General features: G+C 48.9%; 3 protein-coding genes and 1 long non-coding RNA gene across 10 annotated transcripts in view; 1 reads left to right on the top strand and 3 right to left on the bottom strand.

Annotated features, from left to right (window-relative positions):
- edn1 (endothelin 1) overlaps positions 1 to 634 on the bottom strand; it is a 2,253-nt gene extending 1,619 nt beyond the window's left edge. The window contains exons 1-2 of the mRNA XM_015974179.3: positions 370 to 634; positions 108 to 249 (exon numbers count right to left, since the gene is read on the bottom strand). Coding sequence (XP_015829665.1) covers positions 108 to 249; positions 370 to 445 — 218 coding nt within the window. The 5' untranslated portion in view covers positions 446 to 634. The remainder of the gene's footprint in view (positions 1 to 107; positions 250 to 369) is intronic.
- Positions 1 to 7,857, top strand: part of LOC139064230 (uncharacterized) — a 53,879-nt gene extending 46,022 nt beyond the window's left edge. The window contains exons 5-6 of the long non-coding RNA XR_011517310.1: positions 5,988 to 6,047; positions 7,721 to 7,857. This is a non-coding gene — a long non-coding RNA (uncharacterized lncRNA). The remainder of the gene's footprint in view (positions 1 to 5,987; positions 6,048 to 7,720) is intronic.
- hivep1 (HIVEP zinc finger 1) overlaps positions 2,714 to 26,500 on the bottom strand; it is a 43,216-nt gene continuing 19,429 nt past the window's right edge. For all 5 annotated transcript variants that reach the window (XM_015974176.3, XM_054745470.2, XM_015974175.3 and 2 more), the window contains 7 exons: positions 17,917 to 17,970; positions 8,277 to 13,882; positions 8,061 to 8,194; positions 7,804 to 7,979; positions 4,944 to 5,045; positions 4,034 to 4,536; positions 2,714 to 3,963 (listed from right to left, as the gene is read on the bottom strand). In XM_015974176.3, the coding sequence (XP_015829662.1) occupies positions 3,058 to 3,963; positions 4,034 to 4,536; positions 4,944 to 5,045; positions 7,804 to 7,979; positions 8,061 to 8,194; positions 8,277 to 13,882; positions 17,917 to 17,970 (7,481 nt within the window). In that variant the 3' untranslated portion in view covers positions 2,714 to 3,057. The remainder of the gene's footprint in view (positions 3,964 to 4,033; positions 4,537 to 4,943; positions 5,046 to 7,803; positions 7,980 to 8,060; positions 8,195 to 8,276; positions 13,883 to 17,916; positions 17,971 to 26,500) is intronic.
- Positions 15,752 to 17,910, bottom strand: LOC139064229 (uncharacterized). 3 transcript variants are annotated; one of them, XM_070547312.1, is made up of 4 exons: positions 17,281 to 17,910; positions 16,687 to 17,236; positions 16,533 to 16,642; positions 15,752 to 16,466 (listed from the first exon to the last, which is right to left on the bottom strand). In XM_070547312.1, the coding sequence occupies exons 1-4, from the start codon at positions 17,449 to 17,451 to the stop codon at positions 16,329 to 16,331; spliced, it is 969 nt and encodes a 322-aa protein (XP_070403413.1). In that variant the 5' UTR covers positions 17,452 to 17,910; the 3' UTR covers positions 15,752 to 16,328. The 3 variants fall into 3 exon arrangements, with proteins under 3 accessions (XP_070403413.1, XP_070403411.1, XP_070403412.1); XM_070547310.1 differs by having other exon boundaries at positions 15,752 to 17,236; XM_070547311.1 differs by having other exon boundaries at positions 15,752 to 17,126; positions 17,171 to 17,910.

The following is a 26,500-nucleotide window of genomic DNA, read 5'->3' on the forward strand; positions in this document are numbered from 1 at the left end:
TGAAATTTAAACACCAGAGTCAGAGTTGCGCCTTGTGCGTCACAACGTGATCAATTTTTAATGTGCAAATGTAATTTAGTGCATGAAGGTCCGTGCGCGTTACTCACTCAGGTGTGTTGACCCAGATGATGTCCAGGTGGCAGAAATACACGCACTCCTTGTCCAGGAAATTAGCGCACGAGCAGCGCTTGTTGCGCACATGACGCTGCGCACTGACTGCGCTAGTTTCTGCAGCAGGCGCGGACAGAACTGGAAGGACAAAAATAAAAATGCGTTAAAAACGTTTTATTGAGCTGACCAGAGGCAGAAGTTCAACCCTACAGTCGCAGGTTTAAGTTCACGCAGAATGTTTGTCTTAATCTTTTTTACCTGAGCAGAAAATCCAGGAAAAAGTCACAGAAATCACGGAAATCCAAAGTCTAAAATCCATTTGGAAGCTTTTCATGAAACAGAAGAGATGAGAAGAATAATTCCTTCAGATATGAGAAAGTATCCCTCAGAGGGACGCTGCTGTCACTGCGGCCCCACATGTGCGGCGCCTGGCCTTTATAGGACTCCTCCTCCTCCTCCTTCTCCTCCTCCTTGCTGCTCCTCCGCTCCCTGATGTTTGTTTTTGACCCGATAAGGAGCCGTTCGGGCCCGGTGGAGGGTTTAAACACGACCTGTAACACAATGGTGGCGTGCAGCAAGCGGCCGGCAGGCGGCGCTGCAGTGGCGCATCTGACAGAGTTCATAAAGTCCACGTGAGAAGAGCGTGAAACGTCCTGAGACGCAGTTTGACGCAAGTTAAAATTTTTAATTAATAAAAACAGTTAAAAAACATCTGGATAGAAAATCTTAACAGATGTAATTTAAAATTATATTTAATTAAGTTTTTAATTAAAGACACTAGAGAATAACTTCAGAAGATTTACCAGGTTTTTAGTTTCTCTATGTCCATCCATCCATCAGCTGAACCCTTTGTCCACGTGGACAGAGAGCAGTCCATCGCAGTATTTTCTCTAATGTTAAAAACCAAATTGTTATTTTATAAAATTTGAACCAACACAAGGCTCTCCGGGATCCCGCTGATAAATAATCTAAATCTTTCTGCTGACGTGATTTTTCAGCAGCAGATGATCTGTCACCTTTGACCTTTCGCCTGGTGGCTTTGGTCACTGGACCTCGGGGAAAAGTCGCTGCTCATCACTAACAGATATTTGAGAAAACACAAAGTTTAGGATTTATTAGAATCGAGGTTCAGACGCTCTCAGATCAAATCTGCTGTAAAAGCCAGATAAATGAATAAAAACTCGACTTCAACAGGATGCAGGAGTTCCTAAGAGATTTTAAACGTGACAAAAATGTTCAACAAAACAGGGAAAAGGCATTTTTAACTATTTTTATTTAGTTACTTTTTATTCTTATTTATAAATCTTAAAATTCTAAGTTTTGTAGATTTTTTTAGTAGTTGTAATTATTTTGTTTAGGGCCCCTCCCCAGCTCCTGTGCACGTGTGTATGTGCATCTGCTCGTGTGTGCATGCACGTTAGAGTTTTCCACGTCTGGATGCAGACCGGACCGTTTGTTTCTGCAGTGGTGGGTGTTGACCTGTAGGGGGCGCTGCAGTCTTTGCTCTGTTCTCTAGAGTCAGCAGGAGGAGGGGAGGTGATGGATGAGTCACCCTAGCAGGGTGGATGGCAGCTCATTAACTCACTTCTATTGTTTTATTTTTACCAGGTTCGGGTTTTTATTCTGATCCGAGTCACAAACACCGAAAACTCGGATCTCAGGTTAAAATCGGCCCGTTTATCGGATCGTTTTTGTGCTTTTCTGTTTGGTTTAGTAGAAGAAATCAGAGAAACGACATATTGGATCTGAGCTGCAGGAATAAAGAACATCAGAACAATCATGAACTTCGGTGAAAGCGGCAACATTTGGTGTTTAGATCGTCAGGTCACGACCTTTAACCTGCCGACCCCTGGAAAGCCTGAGGTTGTTGATTATAACAGGTCATTTTTCTGAGAAGTGACCTCTGACATCTGGGTAAACGTCTTTAATGTTTTGCACTGAATCGTTGACCTTTGACCCCTCCCAGATTGATGAAGCTTGCTTTGGTGTTTCTATCTGATTCTTGAGGTCTGGAGGATAATTGTCCAGTTTTGTCTCTGAACCCGTGGTGGAGGGTTGCCATGGTAACAGGCTGCTCCAGAGCAGGTGATGAGTTCAGTTTTAGTTTCTTTGGTCTGTGGGACGGATTTTTGTTGCTGGAACCGGAAAAATCCAGTCTCTTCTGGTCCAGTGGGAATAGTGTATTCTACAGCTGTGCTGCTAGCCTAGTAGACAAGCTATCCGCATTTGGAAACACGGATGGAGAAAAACCACCAACAGTTCCAGCTCAAGTTTGGCTCGTTGTTCTAGGACGTAGGACCTTTCCTGCCAGTAACCAGTCTGACCTCTGACCCCACAGATGGTTGTGGGTTCAAACCCAGTAGATCAGACCGGCCTGGCTGGTAGCAACAGGCACGTTGAACACCTAAATGCTGCTGTCTGATTGGCTGGTTAGACATTTATGATAGGAAATTCAGGTGTACCTATTAAAGAGGCCGGACTACACCACCGGTGATGATGCAGAAATGGACGCGGATGCGTTTAACCTTTCCTCCTAATAACAGATCTGCTCTTCCAGGGTTAACGGGTTAGGGTTAGAACGTCTAGCAGCGAGACACAAGAAGACGTCGTAAACAAACGTTTACTGGTACAGTTCAGGATATCGATACAGCAACATGGCGGGCTCTAGATGATCAGAATAAATAGTGAACACAACAGCTGTACACAGAGGCGTCCCATACAAATGTACATTTATACGTCTTCACAAACAACCACCGGGTTATTTACAGTCTGACACCAGGAACGTCAAAAAGGCACCATCATCTTTACAACATGTACAAAAGAGAAACCACTGATGATTGGTCGCAGCGACATCAGCGTCTGTGCTTTGAAAGGTGATTGGTCGGAGAGACAAACACCTGAAAAGTGACAAGAATTACAAAAGAGAAGAAGAACCGGCGCCGCTGCTCAGGTGGCGATGACCAGCCGGTCTTCGTCATCGCTCGAAGCTTCGTTAGAGTCGTCAATCGGCGTGTGCCAGCTGCTCGCCGACGCTGGTGGTTCTGTCGGGTCGGCGGGCGTCGGCCCGTTTGGGCTGCCCGCCTGGCGCTGTGGAGCTGCTGCCGGATGCTGCTGGGGGAGTGTCCTGTCCTCTTTGTCCTGCGTCGGCGAGTCTCCTCCTCCCGATTTGGGCTCTGGTGATGAAGCCGGCTGGCACACAGAACCGACACCGGGTTCGGTCCGAACGGGCTGGTCTGAGGAGCCCGGGAGAGGACTGAGGGTGGAGAGGGAGGGGATGATTGCCGGAAGGGCGATGTTGACGATCTGCAGACCCGGGATGTGGGTCTGAGGCCCGCTTTGGGAGGTGGGGCTGGCAGCCAGAACCTGCAGCCCCAGGCCCGTGTTGGTGAGCCCCATCAGGTTGAGGGTCTCTAGGCCCAGCGGCTGCAGGGTTTGGGTCTGGAGGCCCGCTACCGGGCCCAGAGGGAAGCACGGCAGGACACTGCTGATGGGCTCCTGGATCAGAAGAGGCTGTAGGCTGTCCGGCTGGGTGGGGGTGCCGGGAGAGGATAACGGGCTGGTGTTCCGGTGGATCACTCCCACAGCGGGGATGGTGAGCTGGACAGGTCCGGCTTGGATCGGGACAAATGTAGCAAGGCCGGCAGGAACCAGCTGGATCCCTCCGACAGGGACCATGCTGTAGGGCGAGTGGGCCGGCTGCTGCGAGTGCAGCGGCAGGTGGCTGAACAGGTGCGTCTCCGCAGGCTGAGCTGCTCCCTGCAGGTGGAGGTGTGGAGGCAGGTAGGAGGAGGTCTGAGTGCTCCGGTCCACCGGTGCGCTGGACTCGGTGGCGGCAGGAGGAGCAGGAGCCTCCTGAGGAAACAGAACAGTGTTAGTGGCGGTGGGGGAGGGGGAGGTGGGGAGGGAGGACAGAGGAGCTCACCTGAACCAGCTTGGAGCTCCTGGTCATCACCGGGGGACTCGGCGGGACATCAACGTCTGGGTAGTCGATGGACATCTGTCTGCAGGGCGACACGGGGCTCATCATGTGGACCGACTCCGGGTCAGAGGTGTAGGAGTCGGCAGCGGTGGTGATGGGTGGGGGGGAGGACGGGAAGGGGGCCGGACTGCAGCAGGTCCCAGAGACGTCCCCGCTGAGGGACACGAGGCTCAGAACGGATCCGGGGTCCGAGGATTCAGGAGGGCGGGAAAGGGGTAAGGACAGGGAGCTGATGGACATCTGGGCGAGGAGCGCGCTGGGCGGGACATCCGTCTCTCTGCAGGGGAAGTGCTGTGGACTGGTGGACACAGACGGGTTTGTGGACAGACCCGACTCCGCTTGGCTGTCCTCCTCTTCCTCGTCGTCATTCTCCTCCTCATCGGGAACATCGGAGTCATCGCCATCCGTGTCTGGACGGTCGACGCTGCTCACCTGGCTGCGGTCTCCTGGGTCAGAACGAGATGGTTCTGGTTACAAACGACTGACTCAGTAATAGCACCACCTGGTGGTGAACGCAACCAATCAGGTGGTTTCATCACCGACACATAAATAATCCTCCAATTTACTTATTCTGATGTTTTTCTCCCACAGAGGCGAAGCGCTGCGTTTGGGTCGTCGAGCCGCTTCCCGCCCTCGCCCGGCCGCCTCTGAGCTCCATCTCAGGCAGCCTCTCGCTCGCTCGCTCTCTCTAAAATTAGACGCAGCAATTTCCTCTTTCTGAATGCTGCGCCTGCCGCCCACACACCCTCCCCGTTAACGGAGGAAGGAGCTGCTTTTAGCATTTCTAATTAGACCAAGACCAAACTATCGATCCACACAGCGACAGAGCAGGAGATCGGCCCAAAACACGTACCCGAGTCCTCAGCATCCTGGTCCTCCAGCAGGTCTTCAGGCACCCCCATCTCCATGCACTTCTTACTGTGAGCCTTGGACTTCATGTGCTTGGTGAGGTTCCCTGCAAACAGAAGCAGCAAGGTCTTAAAGTCCCAGCAGCTGTCACACACACTGATGTGTGTGTTGTTCTCCGCGTGTGACCCGCCCCCTGGGGGAGCGGTGAGCTGCAGACACGGCCACGCTCGGGAACCATTTGGTGGTTTAACCCCCAATCCAACCCCGCAGGGAGGCGTTGGGTCCCATTTTTTCTTAGTCTCTGGTCCGACCCAACCAGGAATCGAGCCCAGACCTCCCAGTCTGAGGCAGACACACTACCACCAGACCACTGAGCTGGTCCCAGGTGGACAGCAGCAGTTTACATAAGAGCGGGAGCTCTTTGGGAAAGCTGCGTGTTCGGGCGAGTAACCGATGAAGACATTTTTAAATGAGCGTGGGCCGCAGACACACAGCGCTGTTCTGCAGTGTCGCGTGGGAAGGCGAGCTCGATAAAAGAACAGTGAATCATCCTGAGACGGTGCAGCAACATCTTTAATTCAGCAGGCTGAAGAAGCTCCGGGCAGAGACTGGGAGATTCAACGGGAAAATAAAAGGTGGAAGTTCCACATCTTCCAGGTTCTAGCGGGTCAGACGAACTTTTCCCACTTCTCATCCGAGGAGCTTTTTGGTTATTAGCTGATAAATGTGGAGTAGCAACCATTAAACCTGTAGTGAGAGCTTCATTAATGCGAGTTAGGTCTCTGACCTCCATGTCAGATGGTTCAGTCACATTCCCAGAAGATCCTGGGATGAGAAGTAAAACGTGTCTAAATTCACCGTGTAAAAAAAACTAAGATGCAGCTTATCGGACTAAAGGGACATTTCTGCCATCCTGAAGTGAGTTTGTGTGTAAAACAGACTTTATAGGATTGATAAGCTAACGGCTAGTCTGAGACAACATCCTAATTCTGCTTCCATGTGTTCTTGTAACATCACTAATAAACTTTTACTTCTCTGTTGGTTTCAGGGTTAACCAGAACCTCCTGCTGGACCCGACCTGTGTATGAAGCCCCACATCTGGCTGCAGGTGATATTTATGCTCAGAGATAACCGTGTGACTGGTGTTAGCTTAAAGAGCAAGTCACCCCCAAATAAACTATTTTTTTCTGATAAACTATATAAATGCGTGTCTAATCATGCTGTAGACACGTGTAGTCAATAGTTTTGCACTTTAGTGCATTTTAGTTAAAATTTAAAATTTCTGCCTGAAACTGTCAGTGTTGTACCGTTGTCAGGTAAAAACTCTTCACTGCATTTGAATTGAAATCTGACATCACCATTGGCTAAGAGGTATGCTATGATGTAAACTGGTAGATTACGATGTCACAATGTCGTGAGTGTGTGTATTTGTAGTGGCTCCACCCTCTCCGTCTGCTAGGCAACAGCATTTGTTGCATTTTTCAAACATGAAGTGGGAGTGAAGTATGTTCTTGTAAGGGGTGACTTGCTCTTTAAAGAGCAAGTCACCCCCCATCAGAGTCTTACTCCACTCCCACTTCCTGCTTGAAAAATGCAACAAATGCTGTTGCCTAGCAGACCGAGAGGACGGAGCCGCTAACAAATACACACACTCACGACATTGTGACATCATAATGTACCATCTAACATCATAGTGTACCTCTTGGCCAATAGCGACGGCAGATTTAAATTCAAATGCAGTGCTGAGTTTTTGCCTGACGATGGCGCATCGCTGACAGTTTCAGGCAGAATATTTAAATTTGAACTAAGATGCAGTAAAGTGCCGAGTTATTGACTACACGTGTCTACAGCACCACCAGACACGCATTTATATAGTTTATCAGCAAAAAAATGGTGATTTGGAGTGAGTTGCTCTTTAAGTTTTGGTTCAATTCTGAATTATCAGTTAAAATCTTTACAATAAACTCTTAAAGAGCAAGTCACCCCCTACCAGAGTCTACCTCCACTCCCACTTCCTGTTTGAAAAATGCAACAAATGCTGTTGCCTGGCAGACCGAGAGGACGGAGCCACTAACAAACACACACACACACAGGCTCACGACAGCACTGTGACATCATAATGTACCAGTTTACATCATAGCATACCTCTTGGCCAATAGCGACGACAGATTTAAATTCAAATGCAGTGCTGAGTTTTTGCCTGACGACGGCACAACACTGCCACTTTTAGGCAGAATATTTAAATTTTAACTAAGATGCACTGAACTGCCAAATTATTGACGACACGTGTCTGCAGCACGATTAGACACTCGTTTATTTAGTTGGGGGTGACTTGCTCTTTAACTCCAAACCTCGTCCTGCCTCTAACGGAGAGCACGTTCAGCCGATTCCAGCACAAATCTCCTGATGATCCTGCCAAAAGTCCTCCAGCCTCATCCTAAATATCCTTCTGCTCTCCCAAAACTCTAAAAGTTTCTTTGTGAGTTCAAACAGCATTTTATTTGCAGCCAATAGGAAGCCAGATATGATGCTGACCAATGAGCTTGTTTTATTTAGACAACAGCGTGGCACCCCCCCACACCCTAAGCCCACCTATGTTCTTCTACTTTGAAAGGTGGGCACGCCAGCTGAGTGTGGTAATAAAACAAGCGCACCCAGAGGACGACAGCGACGAGCTCATTGGTCAGCATCATATGGTCCAATCCTTGCTTGATCCGGACTTTCAGACATCAAAGATAACTTTATTCTCTGTTTTCCATCAACCGAACATCCTGGTTTCAGGTTACTGGAGAACGGTGGTGCGCTCGTGGTTCCTGCTACGTGCTGAGCAGTAAACCCCTCAGTACCGGGATGCTTTGACTGACCTTTAGTCTTGAAGGAGAAGTTGCAGTGGACACAGTGGTATGGCCGGACGTCGGAGTGGGTCCGGATGTGTTTGCGCAGCATGCTGGGCTTCTTACAGCGAATCCCACACTCCTCACAGATGTACTTTCCTCGACCTCGGCCGCGTACGTACACGTAGTCCTCGTTTGATTTGTATCTGTGGGTTTGCAGAGGAATGAAGAATGTGATGATTAAATGACACCAGTTCAACAACATGATTAATGGTTTTCCTGCTCACCCTCCATCAAATATCTTGACCCGCCGCGGTTCCGTTGAAGGTGTAGCGTCCTTGTCCGACTCGTTGCTGGTCTGAGCCTCTGGCTGCGGTTTAATTCTGGTCTTTGGTGAAGCAGACTTCCCGGTTACCGGAAGCTGAAAGAGTTAAGATAAATGGATGGACTTATTGGTCTGGTTTAGGGAATGAGGCATCAAAGGGACTTGGACAGAAATTTACCTTGGGCATGACGTCCTTCAACTTCCCCGAGTAGGACAGGATGGCCGACTTGCCGCTGGTTCTGATGGCGGAGGTGTAGTGAATCGTCTTGGAGCTTTGCTTGGAGTCAAACAAAGACATGACCACCTTGGTGGGCAGTCCCAGGGGGTTGGGGTTTTTGGGACTGACTGTCCAGATGGCATAAGCTGATGTCTTCAGGTCAGTCTGAGGGACATGAAGAGGCCTTCGCTTCATCAGGTAACACCAGGTGAATGTGGTGGTGGTCTTCAGGCTGGGGAAGGACAGGCGATGGGTGTCCTTCGTGTTCACGACGGACACTGATGTGGTCAGCTTCGTCTGACCGGCATGGAAGCTGGAAGGCCGTATCAGGGATTTGGCTGAAGTCCATCTCTGCTCCTCAGGCTTCTCCTGAGGCTTCAGGGCGGTGTTGGCCGGTCGGGGGGTGTCCTGACTCCCAGATGCAGAGTTCAGGACTGGACCCGCCTTCTCTTGAATAACAGTTTCCGTCACCTTTTCAAGCCCAGCAGCATCAGGTGACATGGGTTTCACATCATCACTGGCGTCCGAGTCTTTCTCCGAGTCAGTTTTAGGTTCAGGAAGAGGCGGAGCCTCGGTCTCAATTGGACTGTCTGCTGGTTCGGTTGTACAAACCTGTCTCACGAGCATCAGCTTCCGCTGTCGGGTCACCTCAGACATCTTTGAGTTGAGGTAACTGAGTGATCTTCCGTCCGTTATGCAGGCCACGCCGTGCTCATCTTTGGCCCGTTTCTGGTGCTTTTCCATGTAAATGTCTAGACTGTTGGCGGGCGACAGCATGCGTTTACTGGAAGCTGTGGGTTCCTGCTGGGGGCAGAGCGTCACCGAGGCCAGCTTCTGTGTGCAGCAAGGAGGAACTTGCTCCGCTACATGACTGGGACTTCCGTCCTTCTTCACGGTCGGTGCCGCTTGAGAGTCGCCCTCCCAGCTGTGGGACGAGGAGGGGCTGTTTTTATTGGATACAGAGGGGGGGCGCACCTGCTCATGGGTGATCAGAATCTGTGGCAGTGGAACACCGGATTGGCTCTGATCAAACGGGTCCTTCTGCTTCTCGCTCGACAAAACCACGGTCTGAGTCTTACTGTTGGAGGCCTGCTGACTGGCCACAAACACATTCCGAGTCCCATCTGAAGCTTTGGAAATGCCCAGAATGGGATTGGCAATGGGAATAGTTAAAATTGGCAACGCTATGTGAGCTCCCTGTGTGCAGGAGAAGGAAAATGTTTGGGTGGCTCTTAGAGAAGGACACTGGAGTTGGTATTTTGGCACATAGCACTTTTCATCCAAGTCAGCTGCTTTGACTTGGGCTTTCTCACGAGTAACTGAGACCTGGTTGAACGGTTGCTGCGATTTATGGCAAACCTGAACTCTGGATGTCTGATGCCATGGATGTGGAAGGCCGTGGACTTGAGGTTGCAACGTGGGGCTTCCCAGATGAATGCTTTGCACCATTTGCTCATCACTTTGCAACGGCGGGTCTGCAGTGTGCAGGGTGAAAGGCTGCGCTACATGGCACCTGTTAGCTATGTAAATCTGCTTGGATCTGTTCGGAATAAAAGAGCTGACTTTTGGGATGGGAAGCTTGTCTGATGGAATTGCAGCTTTCCGAACTGGCTGATGACTTTCTGGGTTGATCTTTAAAGACATCTGCCGAAGCAACGGCCCTCGCCTCCTCTCAATCAGGGGCACCTGGGAGAGTTGTCCTGTCTTTGGTAGACCAGCGGGTGACAGAGGTCTACTAGGAGACACGTTGCCGCAGTCGAAAGACTTGCTACGGTAGTCACAGGAAATCTCCACGGAGGGTTGCGTGCAAGTGATCTGCTCAGATGCAGCACGCCTCATTATTCCTGGAACGCCAAGAGTGTTGAAGACTGCTGGAAGACTCTGAGGGTCTGGAATTTTACCAGAGACTTCGCCCTTAGATGGACTCTCAGATCGGGATGGCTCATCTCTCTCAAAGGAGGCCGAGATGCTTGAGCAACGAGAGAGACTGCTGTCTCTGCTGAGGCTGCGGGAGAGGCTGGACTCGAAGCTGGAATCACCAGAAGACTGATCCATCTGAGCCAGGCGGATTCTTTTCTTCTTGGGGGGAAGTTTCTCTGCTGGTAACTTTGACAGACTCTCACTTCGTTGAGGCCAACTGAACTGCTCTGCTGGTTTGTCTGGTGGCTCGGCATTCTGGGTTTCGTGCTCCTTGTCCGAATCCTCCGTGACTAGGATCTCAGGAACTTGGATGTTTCTTTGGCGAACAAGACGAGACTGATGGACAGGAGTGGAATTGGTAGTCAGTGTGCGGGTGCTACTCGGATCATTCCTTTGTTTTCCAAAATCCACACTGGTGGACTGGGATATCTTTTTCGTGTCGGGTGAGACGCTTGTTGGTCCATCTTTGTTGGGTTTGTTCAGAGAGTCCTTCTCCATGCTGTCAGCTGGTGAGACCCTATCAGCCAGGTCTGCCTCAAACGAGTTGGGTCTGCTGAGGGAGTTGGTGTGTCTGATGACTGAAGTTCCACTGCCCTGCCTCTGCAGATCTCCCTTTGAAGCACTGCTGATCTGAGTCTCACGTATTGGTGACAGTCTGGAATCTGCTGTGTTCATTCCTCGTGCAACAAGCTGGATCTGGGGAAGGTTTGGCTGGCTGCTTTTGGGTTGAATGTCTACTTTCAGAGGAAAGGTCCTGCTTGTTGGAGCTATTGGAGACTCAAAACTGACTGAACATGGTGGGATGGTGTCGGTTGGAGACTGGTCATCCTCATCGCCAACACTTTTCATTTTCCTTCTCTTCCTGATTGATGTCTGCTGCTCCAGTATGCCAGAGCCATTTAATGACCTCAAGATGAGGGGCTGCTGCATGCCGACATGAAAAACTTCTTGGTCAGTTTCTTTAACAGCCACAGGCTTGCTTTTAGGAGCACGGAGCTCAGAGCAGTAGAACTTTTTGTGAGCCTCAAAGTTCTCCCATTTTCTGTACCGATTGCGGCAGGTCTCACACTCGTACATCGTTCCTTTGTTCTGCTGGGGCTTCTTGCTGCGGTCATGGCCATGTTCAAACGATTTGCTTCTCTGAATCAAGTCTGCTGAGCTACTGGGACCATGGTAGCCTTCATCCATGGAGCGCACGGTAGGGAGGCTGTGTCCCTCACTTGTAGAAAAGTCCTCCACTGCCACCTGTCGAACCAAAGTACGAGAGTGTATGGCGGGGTTTGGAGTTGGGGAAAAGACTTCATCATTCAGGGAGCCGATCTTCTCATCAAATGATTGACAGACTCTCAGGGGGTGGGGCATGGGAGCTACGTTGACTGGTAGAGTAGAGTGTCCAGGTGTAGTAGGCACAGAGTTGCTCCTTGTTATTGGTAGACAGTCCATGTTTGGGTACTGAGCAGGAACAGAGAGCAGGAACACTGGCTTCGACTTGTCTGTTGGGGTGAATGGGGACTTGGGGATGTCTGAGCTCGAACTGGACCGTCTTCCTATTGGTTTCAGGTCAAACTGAAACGAGTCTTTAAATATGTACGACTTGGGCGAGTCTATACTGCCTCTTCTTGAGAGAGACGTCCTCCGTGGCTTGACGCTGTCCAGCTGCTTGTTGTCCACCACCGCCTCGTTATCTGAAATCAGCTTTGAAATTCGTTCTTCCAAAGAGCGAGTGCTGGCTTCAAACGGTGATCGCATTTGTTTCTCCACCGGACGCGGGCGATGCTCGGCTGCTACGTGCATCACCGTAGCAACCACGGGAGGGGCAGTAGGAGGAGCGTTCTTGGTGAGGTCCGTGTCCACCGGGGGAGTGATTTTAACAAAGGGACTCGGTGGACTCATGGCCTGATCAGCACTTTCAGAGCGAGAGAAGTAGCCAGAATCTGTGCTTCCTAAACTCCGCGGACTGAGCAGACATTTGGGCTGCTGCTGCTGGGAGAAGTCTGTAGCTTGTTGTCTCTGAAGCTGGGCATGTCCGCCCAACAGAGGAGACTTGCACTGCTGGTCTTCATCCTCGCTTACCGTGTCCAGCGAGGGATGCGCAGCATCCACCTCCCTCAGAGAGGACAGGACTGTGATGCTTGGTCTCAGATTGGCGTTCTGAATGTCTCGTTGCCGCTGACCAGCAGCTTGCTCTGGTGCAGCACCAGTGACTCTTGGACTGTCTGCCCTCAAAGGCGAAACGTTGACTGGGTACACGACGACTTTTGGAAGTGCAGCTTTAGGCTCGTGGACCCTTTGGCCTGGGGAGGACTTGACAGACTCTGCTTCTGTTTGAGATGTACCTGCACCCTGAGGTCCGGTTTCAGATGCCGCTGCTCTACAGCCCTGTGAGGTTTCTGGATCCAGATCTGCAACGCCGCCCTCCTCATCACTGTCCCCGCTCTCCTCGGCCTCTGATTGAGTCCCGGCAGCTCTGTCTGATTCTTGAGACAGTGGCCCGCCTCCGGATTCAGAGCGGGCGATGAGTCCCAGCTTGATGGCGTGAGCGTGAGATTTTTTGTGCTTGTACAAGTTGCTCTTGGTTTTAAAGGAGAAGCCACAGGTGACACAGGGATAGGGTCGCTCTCCGGTGTGAGACCTGATGTGTTTGAGCAGCACGCTGGGTTTGGCACACGCCCGGCTGCAATATTCACACACATACTTTCCTGGCTTTTTAGGCTTTTGGTCTTTGGGCACCTGCTCAGCACCAAAGTTCATGACTGTGGCCATCTGCACCTGGTTGGTGCCCGGTGTGACTGGGACCTGAATGGTACTGGGAACACTGGCGGACAGGGACTGGCACGTGTGCACTACTGGTGGTTGGCTTTGGGGCAAAGTGTTAGAGCCAGAAGGAGCAGATGGTCCAGTGTTGGACTTCATGTGCAAGTTTGGCCCAGCAAGAGAAGATGAACCCTGTGTGGATCCCTGCAGTGACGCAATTCCAAAGACGTTCCCTTGTTTGTCAAAATAATAGGCCTGCATTTGGGAATGTTGGGCCTGGAGACTGATGTTGACCGCTGGCAGCGCTGTGACCTCCGTGCTGGGCTGAAGCTGAAGCGGAGCAGCCGGTTTACTGATGGCGGAAGTCTGCGAGGAGGTTCTCCTCTCTGTTAGAGTGCTGAAGTCCGGCTCCATGGCCTTCAGAAGAACATCCAGAGGAGCACTGCTGTGGTAAGACTCTCCCTCAAAACTGTGTTCTGAACTCTTCTGGCCTTTAGTCCGTGGTTCCACAGCAGGAACCTGAGGGCTCTCCTCCGTTTGTGAGGGCTCGCGTGATAACGGCTGAGAGGACGTCGTCTCCTGCTTCACCTTCACCTTCTCAACACCAGGAGAGCCCGACCCCTCATTTGGGGCAGTAGCAGCTGCTGGAACATGGTGTGGATCTCCCCTCCTGCCTGGTGATGAAAGACGGTGGGAGGGGCTGTTGGAGGAGGAGCAGGAAGGTGTGCTTTCCTTAGAAGAAGAGTTGTGGAGACCTGTGTCACATGATTTCGACTGGAGGGGCTTCTTCACCGGAGATTTGGGGATTTTTTTCAGTAGATTTTCTGCAACGACCTTTTTTCTTTTCAGGCCTTTGACGTTGTCCGCGGCCCGCTGACGGCCCTCCGCTGCACCTGTGGAGAGAAACAAATCAGTATTTTATTATTGTGTCTAATAAAATCTCAGCTGGACTGTTTTCATCGTCTTGTTTCATGTTTCATCATTAAAGAAGCTGCTGTGGCTGCCTATGGACCTCCCACAGGGTCCTCATGGTGGGAAAGCTCTAGTGATCTGTGCAGGAGAACACTGCAGGGCATTATGGGACATCAGGAGGCGTGACCCAGGTGTTTAGATGCGTTTCTCATCCCATGACCCTGATTAGTCCATCAGAACCCAGAACTAGGCCTACAGCTCGTTTTTGGTGGAATAAAAACGCGGAACTTACTGAATCCATGTTACACTTCAACCGTTTCACTGAAATTGGTGAAAACTTGCTCAAGGGTTTACAGGAAATGTTGACACATCTGATTGTTCCTGGTGATGAACACATGGAGGTTACATAAGAACACAGCTGATCAAAAACCCTTTAGTAACAGCGGCGATGATTCAGGTCAGAGATTTTAAGAGCACGTTGCATAAGGAGCGCCGCTCCGTCACAGTTTCCTGGCTCATGCTGGTATTTCCCAGGATGAGGTCAGGGTTCCTCCAAGTTCCCCTCTCGTAATTAGATTAGGGAGTGCCTGTTCTGAGCATGAGTTAATCTGTTCTGCACACACACACACGCACACACGCACGCACGCACACAAAATAAATGAATAAATACAGAAAAGAACCTCACTAAGCTGGTTTTATTGTAACTGCTTTGGAATGAGGCCGATTTTCCAGGAATTACATGAATCCGTTTTTGTTCTAGTCCTTGTTACACGTCAGCACGGTTCCATGGAATAAGGTTGCAGGTTCGAAACTCGGCTGCAGCCTTTCTGCATGGAGTTGCGTGTTCTCCCCATGCATGCGTGGGTTTCCTCCGGGTACTCCGGATTCCCTCACAAATCACAACATGCCCTATAGGTTATAAACTGTACGTCACTTTGAATAAAAGCTCAATCAACGAAAGTTCTGTCTGATTGTATCCTTGAGGTCAAGCAATGGCTAGCTGCTGACTTCCTCCATCTTAATGACTCCAAAACTGACTTAATCGTTTTCAGTCCTTACAGTACCACAACGACTCATCAACCTGCCCTCAACTATCTCTCACCTAATGTATCCTCTGTAATCTCCAACCTTGGAGTAAAAATGGACCAGGCTATGAAGATGGATGCCCAGGTCAATAACACAGTTAAATCATGTTTTTACCAACTAAGACGCATCTCGAAACTAAAGCACATCCTGAGTGTCCGTCTTCTGAAATCTGTGGTCCACACTTTCATCACTTCAAGGCTGGATTACTCTAAATCCTGCTTATATGGCATCAGTAAAGCAGCTCTTTCTAGACTTCAGCTGGTCCAGAATTCAGCAGCTAGGTTGCTGACTGGAGCTGACAGAAGACAACACATTTCTCCAATTCTGAAATCTCTCCACTGGTTGACCGTGCAGTTCAGGATAAACTTCAAAATTATGCTTCTGACTTACAAATCCTTGAACCATCAAGCTCCTCCATATCTGTGTGAACTTGTCCATTACTACAACCCGCCGCGTGCTCTCAGGTCTGAAGATAAGCTCCTCCTAGCTGTTCCCAATGCACGTTTAAAAAGCCGTGGAGAAAGGGCTTTCTCTGTCTGTGCACCCAAGCTGTGGAACGCATTACCACTGCTAGTGAGGCTAGCACCAACAGCTAGCATTTTTAAATCACGCCTGAAAACTCACTACTTCAACCTAGCTTATATAACATAATTATGACCATCACTTACATCTGCACTGTTTATAAACTGACTCCACAATATCAACTTCCGTACTATTCTGGTTCTTTTTTAAAATGTTTTTCTAATTTTTATTCTCCCTGTGCCTTATTGATTTCTACCTGTTAGTTCTGGGAATTTTGTTGTATTTCCTTTTAATCTTTTATCTGTGTTCGACATGTTTGTATAATTTTTTGCTGGTTTAATTAACATTTTTAGTGTACAGCGCCTTGTTTGGTTGTAATGCCTTGTGAATGCGCTTTATAAATAAAATTGGATTGGAAAAGCGTCTGCCAAATAAATAAACATAAACATAAACAAATAAACCAGGAGTACTAAATAATACTCTAACCCTACAGAGAAGGTGGGTTTCCAGTCATTCGCCTCCTCACACATTTCTTCTGGTTTTGGTTACTTAGATGTTTCAGACAGAAACGACCAGAGTAAAAGTTTTTTATCCAAATCCACTTTATGGTCTATAGGAGGAAAACCCTGCTCCATGCAGAAAGGCTGTAGTTTGGATTTGAACCGGCAACCGTGCGAGGCAGCAGTGCTACTTGATGCTCCACCATGCAGCCTAAACTCTAGTTTTAAACGGTGCTTTTATATTTGATACAGACCCAGCTGCTTCTGAGGGAAATCACCTCCATGTTCACAAATAAGTGACCCAAAGCACAGTTCTGCTTCACACCTGAAGGAACCCAGAACACCACCTGAAGGAACCCAGAACACCACCCGAAGGAACCCAGAACACCACCTGAAGGAACCCAGAACACCACCTGAAGGAACCCAGAACAACACCAGAAGGAACCCAGAACACCACCTGAAGGAACCCAGAACACCACCTGAAGGAACCCAGAACACCACCTGAAGGAACCCAGAACAACACCTGAAGGAACCCAGAACACCACCAGAAGGAACCCAGATCAACACCAGAAGGAACCCAGAACACCACCTGAAGGAACCCAGAACACCACCTGAAGGAACCCAGAACACCACCTGAAGGAACCCAGAACACCACCAGAGGGAACCCAGATCAACACCTGAAGGAACCCAGAACACCACCTGAAGGAACCCAGAACACCACCAGAAGGAACCCAGAACACCACCTGAAGGAACCCAGAACACCACCAGAAGGAACCCAGAACACCACCAGAAGGAACCCAGAACAACACCAGAAGGAACCCAGAACAACACCTGAAGGAACCCAGAACACCACCCGAAGGAACCCAGAACACCACCTGAAGGAACCCAGAACACCACCTGAAGGAACCCAGAACACCACCTGAAGGAACCCAGAACACCACCTGAAGGAACCCAGAACACCACCAGAAGGAACCCAGAACAACACCAGAAGGAACCCAGAACACCACCTGAAGGAACCCAGAACAACACCAGAAGGAACCCAGAACACCACCTGAAGGAACCCAGAACAACACCAGAAGGAACCCAGAACACCACCTGAAGGAACCCAGAACACCACCTGAAGGAACCCAGAACACCACCAGAAGGAACCCAGATCAACACCAGAAGGAACCCAGAACACCACCTGAAGGAACCCAGAACACCACCTGAAGGAACCCAGAACACCACCTGAAGGAACCCAGAACACCACCAGAGGGAACCCAGATCAACACCTGAAGGAACCCAGAACACCACCTGAAGGAACCCAGAACACCACCAGAAGGAACCCAGAACACCACCTGAAGGAACCCAGAACACCACCAGAAGGAACCCAGAACACCACCAGAAGGAACCCAGAACACCACCTGAAGGAACCCAGAACACCACCAGAAGTTCCTCGACATTAAATCTGCTGCTCTACCAACAACGACTAGTTTTATTTAAACTAAAATCCTGTTTTAAATAAATATTGTTTTCTAAACCGAAACTTTTAACCTAAAACCGACTCCGAGTCCAGATGTTCTTCACGGTGGAGAAGCAGCAAGAAGGTTGCCGGTTCAAATCCCAGCTGTATCCTAACTGCATGTAGCTGGTGTGTTCTCACGTTCAGTTAAGCCATAGGTAGCTTTAGGTAAAAGTGTCTAATGGTCAAACAAGTTCCACTGGCCCCGCCTCCATAACTGCCCGTGCCTCTGTCACTGGCCCCGCCTCCATCACTGGCCCGCCTCCATCCAGCAGCAGCAGCAGCAGGACACGAGGAACGGATCAATAAAGTTTGATAAGGTGTCAGATAAACAAATCCATTCTCCATCCCGTTCTGAGCCCTGATGAAGTCCCGTGTTTAGTTGGGTCAGAACCGCATCGCTTACCTTTCTGTGGAGCGTTGGGATCTTTCAGCTCTTTCTGCGCTTCTTCGATTTTATCTGCAACAGAAAAGCAGAAACATCTTCAGGAGTGAGCAGGAAACGTCCCACGCTGCAGCAGCAGGACCAGGAATCCTAAACGGTGTGTGTGTGTGTGTGTGTGTGTATATGTGACTAGAACCAGCATCTCCGACTGCTGGTGACAAACAGCAAATGCATAGGCGTCATTTTAACCGGGGACGCCGGGGACATGTCCCCGGCAAAATTTGTGATTGGCAGCTGTGTCCCCCCCCACTTTAAAAAAAGCCTGCTGATGAGGATTTTTGTTTTACCAGCTCAGATCTTATACCAGGGGTCGGCAACCTGTTCCCATCAAAGAGCCATTATTACCCGTTTCCCACAGTAAAGAAAACACCGCAGCGTTGTGGGCGGGGCCTACCCTCAGACAGCAGAGAGCTGCTCACAACCAGGTGACAGCAGCAGGTACCGGTCGCTCGCATGGACATCGCACCCGTGGGGGATTCAACACCCACACTTTTCCAGCTGTTTTGCTCACCTTTGGAACAACCTTCCACCTGTCAACTGGACCCTATTCCAACTGTTTTAGTTAAATCCTGCCTTTCTTCTCTGCTCCCTTTTATAACAGCCATTATTCATTCCTCACTATCCTCTGGTACGGTCCCATCCCTATTCAAATCCGCTTCAGTCAGCCCTATTCTAAAAAAACCTGGTTTAGATCCCAATGATTTCAATAACCTCCGTCCCATTTCCCATCTTCCCTTCATTTCCAAAGTCCTTGAGAAAACTGTTGCATCTCAGCTCCATTCACATCTCACCCGCAATAACCTTTATGAACAGTTTCAGTCTGGCTTCCGTCCCCACCACAGCACAGAAACAGCTCTCATCAAGATCACTAACGACCTACTCATTGCTGCTGATTCTGGTTTAATCTCTATTCTTATTCTCCTCGATCTGAGTGCGGCCTTTGACACCATTTCTCATCCCATCCTCCTTAATAGACTCTATTCCTTAGGCATCACTCACACCCCCCTCCGCTGGTTTCAATCTTACCTTACTGGCCGCACTCAGTTCATCCAGTTAAAATCCTTTACCTCAGAACCCTCCCCAGTCAAGTCAGGTGTGCCCCAGGGCTCTGTCCTGGGGCCCCTCCTCTTCATAGTATATCTCCTCCCTATCGGCAAAATCTTCCGCAAATTCAATATCCAGTTTCACTGCTTTGCAGATGACACCCAGCTCTACATTTCCAGTAAGCCCAACTCAACTCTCCCACCATCCTCCCTTACACTCTGCCTCTCTGAAATCAAATCATGGTTCACCTCTAATTTCCTCAAACTCAACGGCAATAAAACTGAACTTCTTCTAGTTGGCACTAACTCCACCCTCTCAACATCTGACAGCTTTTCTTTAACTATTGACAGTGCCACAGTCTCCCCCTCACCTCATGTCAAGAGTCTGGGTGTCATTCTCGACAGCTCCCTTTCTTTTCAGGCTCACATTAATAACTTAATTCGGTCAGCATACTTCCATCTACGTTCTATAAACCGTCTTCGTCCCTCACTGACCCCTCACACTGCCGCCATTCTCGTCCACAGCCTCGTCACCTCCCGTCTCGACTATTGCAATTCACTTCTTTATGGTCTCCCCAACAAACTCCTTCATAAACTGCAACTGGTCCAGAATTCAGCAGCCCGTATTATCACCAGAACCCCTTCCTTTCACCACATCACGCCGGTTCTCCAGCAGCTCCACTGGCTCCCAGTTAAATTCAGGTCCATCTTCAAAATTCTCCTCCATACCTTCAAAGCAATCCACAACCTCTCTCCTCCATATATCTCAGACCTTATAAGTATTCACACCCCGTCCCGTTCACTCAGATCTTCTTCTTCCATCCATCTTGCGGTTCCTTCTGCCCGTCTCGCTACCATGGGGAGCAGAGCTTTCAGCCGCTCTGCTCCTCGACTCTGGAACTCACTTCCCCCAGACATCAGGAACATCGACAGTTTTACCCTTTTCCAATCAAAACTCAAAACACACATGTTTAAATCTGCCTACAACCTCTGATTTTATTGAAATGTTTCTCTCTGTTTTTTCTTCTTTGGGTTTTATTATTGTTTTATTGTATTTTATTACGTGTTTTGTGTAAAGTGACCTTGGGTGTCCTGAAAGGCGCTTTGAAATAAAATGTATTATTATTATTATTATTATTACCTCCACACCAGTCTGGTTTCTTTACGTCGCACTCACTCTGTTTGCCTCATCTCCTTCTTCACCTCCGCTTCTGACAGCCGATGTCAGGTTTCCAGGAGAGCAGGAGAGGGAGGGACGGAAGAGCTCGACTGAATTCATAATTTTACATCTTGACATTAGCTGTACAACGTCTGAGTTTGATAACGTGAAGAACAACAATTTGCAGAGGTTTATAACAGGCGCGGTGCCAGGTTTTCATTTTGGGTGGGCCACGGTAATTCTGGACGGACCTTAATAAGCAGTGACTTAGTGAAGCAGGCAGGTCGCGCTAGAAAATTTAGTTTAAAAAGACGTCATGAATGTGTTCCCACGTCATTTTTATTTCTAAAATATGAAGTAAAAACTCCCAGTTTAATTTTCATTCATTTGTCATTAATATGTAGTCTACACCCGTGCGTTAAGTGGACCATCTTCCAGTAAACGCAAAGCATCCAGCCCACCTCTCCAAATGCGTAAAATGTGCACCACAGCCGTTAGGCGCGCCGCGCGCACCGTCAGCTCCGTCAGCCCAGACAAGAGCAGAGCGACTAGAATAGAGGATCATTCCATCTGGATGTGGATGGAGATTACATTTTACAGCAGCCTGATCATCATTTAAATAAAACCATCACCTGTCTTCTAGTCCACGCTATCAGCATTATTTTAATTGGTGTGTGTGTGTGTGTGTGTTTTCCACTTCCAACACTGGTCTAACCAACCAGACCAGCGTGTTCAGTAACACATTAATGTTACAATTACACAGTTTCACTTCATGTAGGCTAGGAACGTTTCACCTGCCGTGGCCCGAACGCTTCTGCTCCACATAAACTTTGTGCGTGATCAAATGTCTCTACAGGTGCTTTCTGAGCTGAAGAGCTATTCTGCCTCAGACTGGATGCGTCATGCGTCTCCATATTAGAGACGGGAACAAGCGCTGTTCAGCCAAAGTTTCATAATTTCATAAAAAGAACATTTTTCCAAGCTCATCCATGCGCATCAGTGTGCGTCGGGGTAATTCTTTCAAAACAGCCAGCATCCTTGAGTTTATCCGTCAAAATACAGTCAAATGGAAATATCTGTAACCTGTCATTTAACTGTTTTGCCTTCCTGTGAAGATTGTTGCAAAGAGAAACAACTAAACCTGATTAACCCCAGAGCCACGAGCACTGCGCTGTACATCATGACTGTAAATGAGGGGAAACGATTTAATCGGATCCTTTTCTTTTCAACATGGTTTAATGTAAAGTTTCATTCAGTACAAACTTTAGTTACACCAATCTAACGAGACAGAGCCTGGATTTGTATTCTGAACAGTTTAAACATGTTTAAAACGGAGACGTGTGTGACGCGTCTAAAATTTGCACCTGCTCCGCTATTATGGAAATTAAACTAACAGGATGAATAACATCAAATTATTTTAGGCACAGACAACATCCCCCACACTTCTGAAAATCTTGCAACGCGCCTGGTCGCTCGTGTACGTCAAAGTTATCTTTCATAAGAAGATGATCGATAAAACGATTTATATAAAGATGATCCAGAAGTTGTAGCCCGTCTCTGCTACAATATTTTGATATTTTTCACCCTGTTGGTGGTTTTACTGAGCAGGTGCCACTTTTGTCGTACGTTTCTTTTTAAAACATGTTTAGACTGTTCAGAATACAAATCCAGGCTCTCAGAACCAGAGCGCATGTGAGAAGGTTCCTCCCACTGAAGCGAGTGTTTTCCAAACCCGGTCTCTCAGAGAGACTTGTCACTTAGAAAATGTTCCCTGATTATGAAACTTTGGCTGAATAGCGCTTGTTCCTGTCTCCAATGTGGCGACGCATCCAGGAGCTGAGGAGAATCCCAGAATCTGACATCCTCGTCAGCTCAGGAAGCGCCTATGATTACGCACAAGCGTGACGCGTCAACCCGGTCACACAGTAGACCGGGTTGGACCTGTTCAGGTTTACGCAGACAATCTTTACATTTAGAATTAGCTTACAGATGTAAAATTAATGCAGTAAAATATAAAGCATTTTATTTAAATATCCATTCATTATTTCACAAGCACAGAGAGCCGCATCAGATGGATGGAAGAGCCGCATGCGTCTCCAGAGCCGCCGACCCCTGTGCTAGCCTATATTGTCCCCAGCAATTTTTAAACTCCACTCAAGTGTATGGTTATTGTCCCCAGCCATTCTGAAAACAAACTGACGCCCTTGAGCAAATGGCATTCCTGTGGAAGCTGAACGTTTTGAATTTCTCGTTACGACAGAAAAACATTTCATCATCATTTGTTTTCATCGTCAAAGAATCACATGAAAAATGTTTGTTGTGCTCTGTGCTAACACACGCCTGTATGCTCCAGAGCAACAGCCTCTCACCGCTGTGCAGTTCCTGGAAAACAGAATTCCTGGTCCTGAAACGTTCTCGAGGGTTCTCACGTAGGTTTGGAAAGTGTTTGTGTAGCTTTTGTCAGAGCGACGTGCAGGTGATGACGAAGCAGCAGGTCGCCCTCGAGGCTAACAACAACAACAACAAGGTTTCTGGTCTAAAACCAACGTGCTTCTGAACCAGGAACGGGTCCAAGGAAGACCTGAACCAGGACCTGCGATTCGGCTATTCAGGGAATAAAATCCTGGCTGCTGGTGGCCTTAAGATCCAGTACAAACCGGTTCTGGTCTCTGTTACCCAGCTCTGGCTCATCCCTTGAGTTATTAAATAAACGGTTTAGAGGTTTAACAAATCCAATATCTGAAATTTCTGGAGTGAAGAATCAGCCAAGGAAACCTCACAGACCTTTGGAAAGTTGGAGAACTGTTGATCAGGAATAGATCATTGGAACATCTGGCTGTTGGGATAGAAAGTGTTCTGGACTGGATCTGGAGTTCTGGACCGGATCAGGACTCTAAACGCCTAGAAGAGTTTCAGACGGTAGAAAACAGACGAGCGTTAACGGGATGAACCAGGATGCTCCATCGAGCTTCCCAGATTCCCAGCGCAGAGCCAGGAAACTCTGGAGCAGGTCAGTGGATTATGTCATCGTGTGTTACTCCAGGCGCTCCCTCCTCCGTCTCCTGTATCGCACACCAGCGATTACATAACGGCGTCCCCACCCCAGCGCTGCAAAACAAAGGCTTCCTGCCAGCAGAGACGGGAACACGAGGAGGCGGAGCGTTTGTTTACATGACGGAGCTGCAGCTGAGTGTCAGCTGGATTTACATAAAAACATCCACGTGAACGCCCTTGGCAGGAACAAAGGAATCTCCGTGTTTTCCTGGCTGATGGGATCCCTCCAAACTGAGAGGGTCCCTCTGAGCTTCCAGCTGTAAACCACCACATCACCAAGGACCAGGCTGAGCCCATTAATTCCCTTTTTACTGCCAGGAACGCTTCCTCGGAAAGAGGTTTTATTTTTCACACTGATGCCATGTTACAGTGTTTCCCTTACATAGGCGTAGGGCTGAAATCCCAGCGCCACGCCTACGAGATCCCGTTTTATTGATTTGATTTTCTTTCTTTTTTTTTTTTGGCGCCGTTTCCCGAAGAAGCAGCGGGAACTACTCTGTTGTTGCGTGTGATCACAGCCGGCAGGCAGCAAGGAGGAGGCAGGGCAGGGTGGGTGCAGCTAGGGATGAGCCGGATACTCATTTCAGACCAGTATCCGGTACGGATAAAGCATTTTTGACGAATACGAGCATGAAACGAGTAAAACGAGTAAATATCTGTAATCGTGCTGAAGGAAAATCCTCATTGGGTAACCGACTGTCTTCACGCTCTGTGATTGGCCAGTCACATAGAGCTCCCGCCCCTGCCTAGACACGAAACTGCAGCCGGGAGCTCAGTCCGGCCCATGCGTCCACTAGTGATGGGATTCATGGCTCTTTCATGGGAGTCGTTCAAAAGACTGGCTCCTTTGAACAAAGTGAAGCCAAAAGAGCGGGGGATGGTGGTTGGGGTATCAAGAGCAACGTTTTCCTGCGGTGTCCGTGAGGGCGCACAGGGTTGGCTAGCGTTCCTCCCATAGATATGTACATAAACACATGTTTATGTACATATCTATGGTTCCTCCTACGGCCGTCACGGCAGTGGGTGGGGTTTGAGCGACTTCCGGGGAGGTTTGTTTAGATGAACGGCTCTCTGCAGGGACTCGGCTCTCATCATTCACTTTGAAAACCCGTTCAAAAGATTTGATTCGTTCGTGAACGTCACATCACTAGCATCCACACACACACACACACACACACACACACACACACACACACACACACACACACACACACACACACAGACAGTAACGGATCTCTCTGTGCTTGCTTCACGTTTCTTCAGCTCGCCCCTTTTTCGGTTGAATATTTAGTTACTTTTTCCGTAACGTACGTGGTGCACGTGACAACGCTGCACTGTATTAGCCTGCTCCGGAGCGCCGAGCCACAAGTGATTACCGACAACCAAAAGTCCTATTAGTGGTGTTTGGCAGGAGATCAAATTTAAATCTGTCACGGAAGACGGCGTCCCTCAGGGAGGTGTGTTTGGGATTGGGAAAACCAGGAATCTACAGGCTGGCTGGTTTGCTCCGACCTGGTTGTAATCGTGTGAAGCTTCTTTACTCATCAGTTTATGATATTTGAGCTCGCTGAAGAGCTCGTTTTGGTCTGAGCAGTATGACGTCTCAGGATGTGTGACAACCTGGCTGGGAGGGGGCAGTTAGGCTGGTACCTGTTGGTTGTCATGACAACCCAAAATCTTTCCTCCCAGCATCCTCCTGCCTGCTGCTCTCTGCTCATCCCAGAGAAACTAAACGATGTCTGATCCATCTGACTGGTTCTGGACCTGTTCAGAGGAGCTTTCTATACGTTTTTTTTACCTTCATGCTGGTAAAGAGCCGTACCGCTGGGATGGATTCAGACTGAACCATCTGTCCTTAAATCCTTTTAGTAAATGATAAAATCGAGGGTTTGGGGGATTTCTGAGTCTGAGCGCGCTGCAGCTGCAGACTGAAAGGAGCTGATTGTTTATCTGCTACGTGAACGGCGTGTTAAAGCTAAAACTGCAGCTTTAATGCTCGAAGCAGCAGATTTTCCTCCAATCACAAGAGAAGATGTTGCTTTGTTCTGTCTAATTCTTGACGAAGCTGCAAACATGCAGGCAGCAGCTGACGTATTGATCAGAGCTCTGCTGCTGCCCCCGCAGGAAGCTGCAGGCCGCAGGAGAGCGGCACTGTGTGGGCACGGCAAGAGAAACGATAGGACCAAACCCTCTGTGTGTGTGTGTGTGTGTGTGTGTGTGTGTGTGTGTGTGTGTGTGTGTGTGTGTGAGAGAGAGAGAGAGGGGGTAGAAGTGAAACCGCTCTTCCGGCTCAAAAATTATTTCATGTTTGGTTTCATCAGCTCAGTGAGAAAAGCTTTAATTATATAAATAGTTTTAATAAAGTTTATTAATGTGAAATCACAATTTTTCTACTATTAGTTTTTTTTATGTACAATAACAACTTAGGCTAGCATTAGCTAATAGCTAACAGGCCAACCGACATTAAAGAGTTACTAGAGCCTCTTTTATAAGATCAGCGTGATATTACCGCAGTGGTGTGTCTCTAAACGCGCCATGCCGGCATGGCGTTGCGCGAATTTTGCGGCATTCGTTCCGCCTCGCTTGGTAGTAATATTGCGGTGATGGTCTGTCGTATGCGCCCTGGCGCAACAGAGGCAGATGTCATGATGACGTGGGGAGTTATTGCTGAGCTCCGGCTGGCAAATTCATTGAAAATGAAAGTAAACACGGGCAATAAGGTTTGCTTTTTGAACAAAATCAGCTGAGATGGCAAACTGGAACGCCGCAGCGCTCCACATGCCCCTCTGTTAGAGCTGAAGCTCAGATCACCAGAGACTGCACAGGGACTGATGGGGACAGACGCCTTTAGGAGCTGCTTGTTAAAAAAACGTAAAGATCACGGCTTCAATCGCAATAAAAGTTATGTCCAAGATAAACGGAAGTCTGCTGCAGCGCAGAGACCGCCCCCATACCCCCTTTATGCCGCCATCACCTAATCTTTTATGAAATTGCCACGATTGCGCCACATTACCACCACGGTCTGATCTTATGGACGACCTTTACCCTCCCCAGGGGGCCGCGGCAAATCCCATTTAGCAAACGCTCTGGTCCTGTAGAAACAGCTACAGTAAGTCATCACCTCATGACCCATCCCTGTGAGGAGCGGTGAGCGTCAGCAGTGGCTGCGTTCAGGAACAATCCGGTGGTTTAACCCCCCAATCCAACCCCTTACAGCTGAGTGTGAAGCAGGGAGGCCTTGGGTCACATTTCTAACGTCTTTGGAATGACCCGACTGGGATTTGAACCT

Source organism: Nothobranchius furzeri, chromosome 19, assembly GCF_043380555.1.
Source record: "Nothobranchius furzeri strain GRZ-AD chromosome 19, NfurGRZ-RIMD1, whole genome shotgun sequence".
Classification (NCBI taxonomy): Eukaryota; Metazoa; Chordata; class Actinopteri; order Cyprinodontiformes; family Nothobranchiidae; genus Nothobranchius; species Nothobranchius furzeri.

Bases quoted from the DNA above. Each gene is read 5' to 3' on its own strand.
- LOC139064229 (XM_070547310.1), bottom strand. From the start codon at position 17,451: ATGTCGAGGAACTTCTGGTGGTGTTCTGGGTTCCTTCAGGTGGTGTTC. The intron at 17,237-17,280 runs GTGTTGATCTGG...GGGTTCCTTCAG, and splicing joins GGTGTTCTGGGTTCCTTCAG to GTGGTGTTCTGGGTTCCTTC.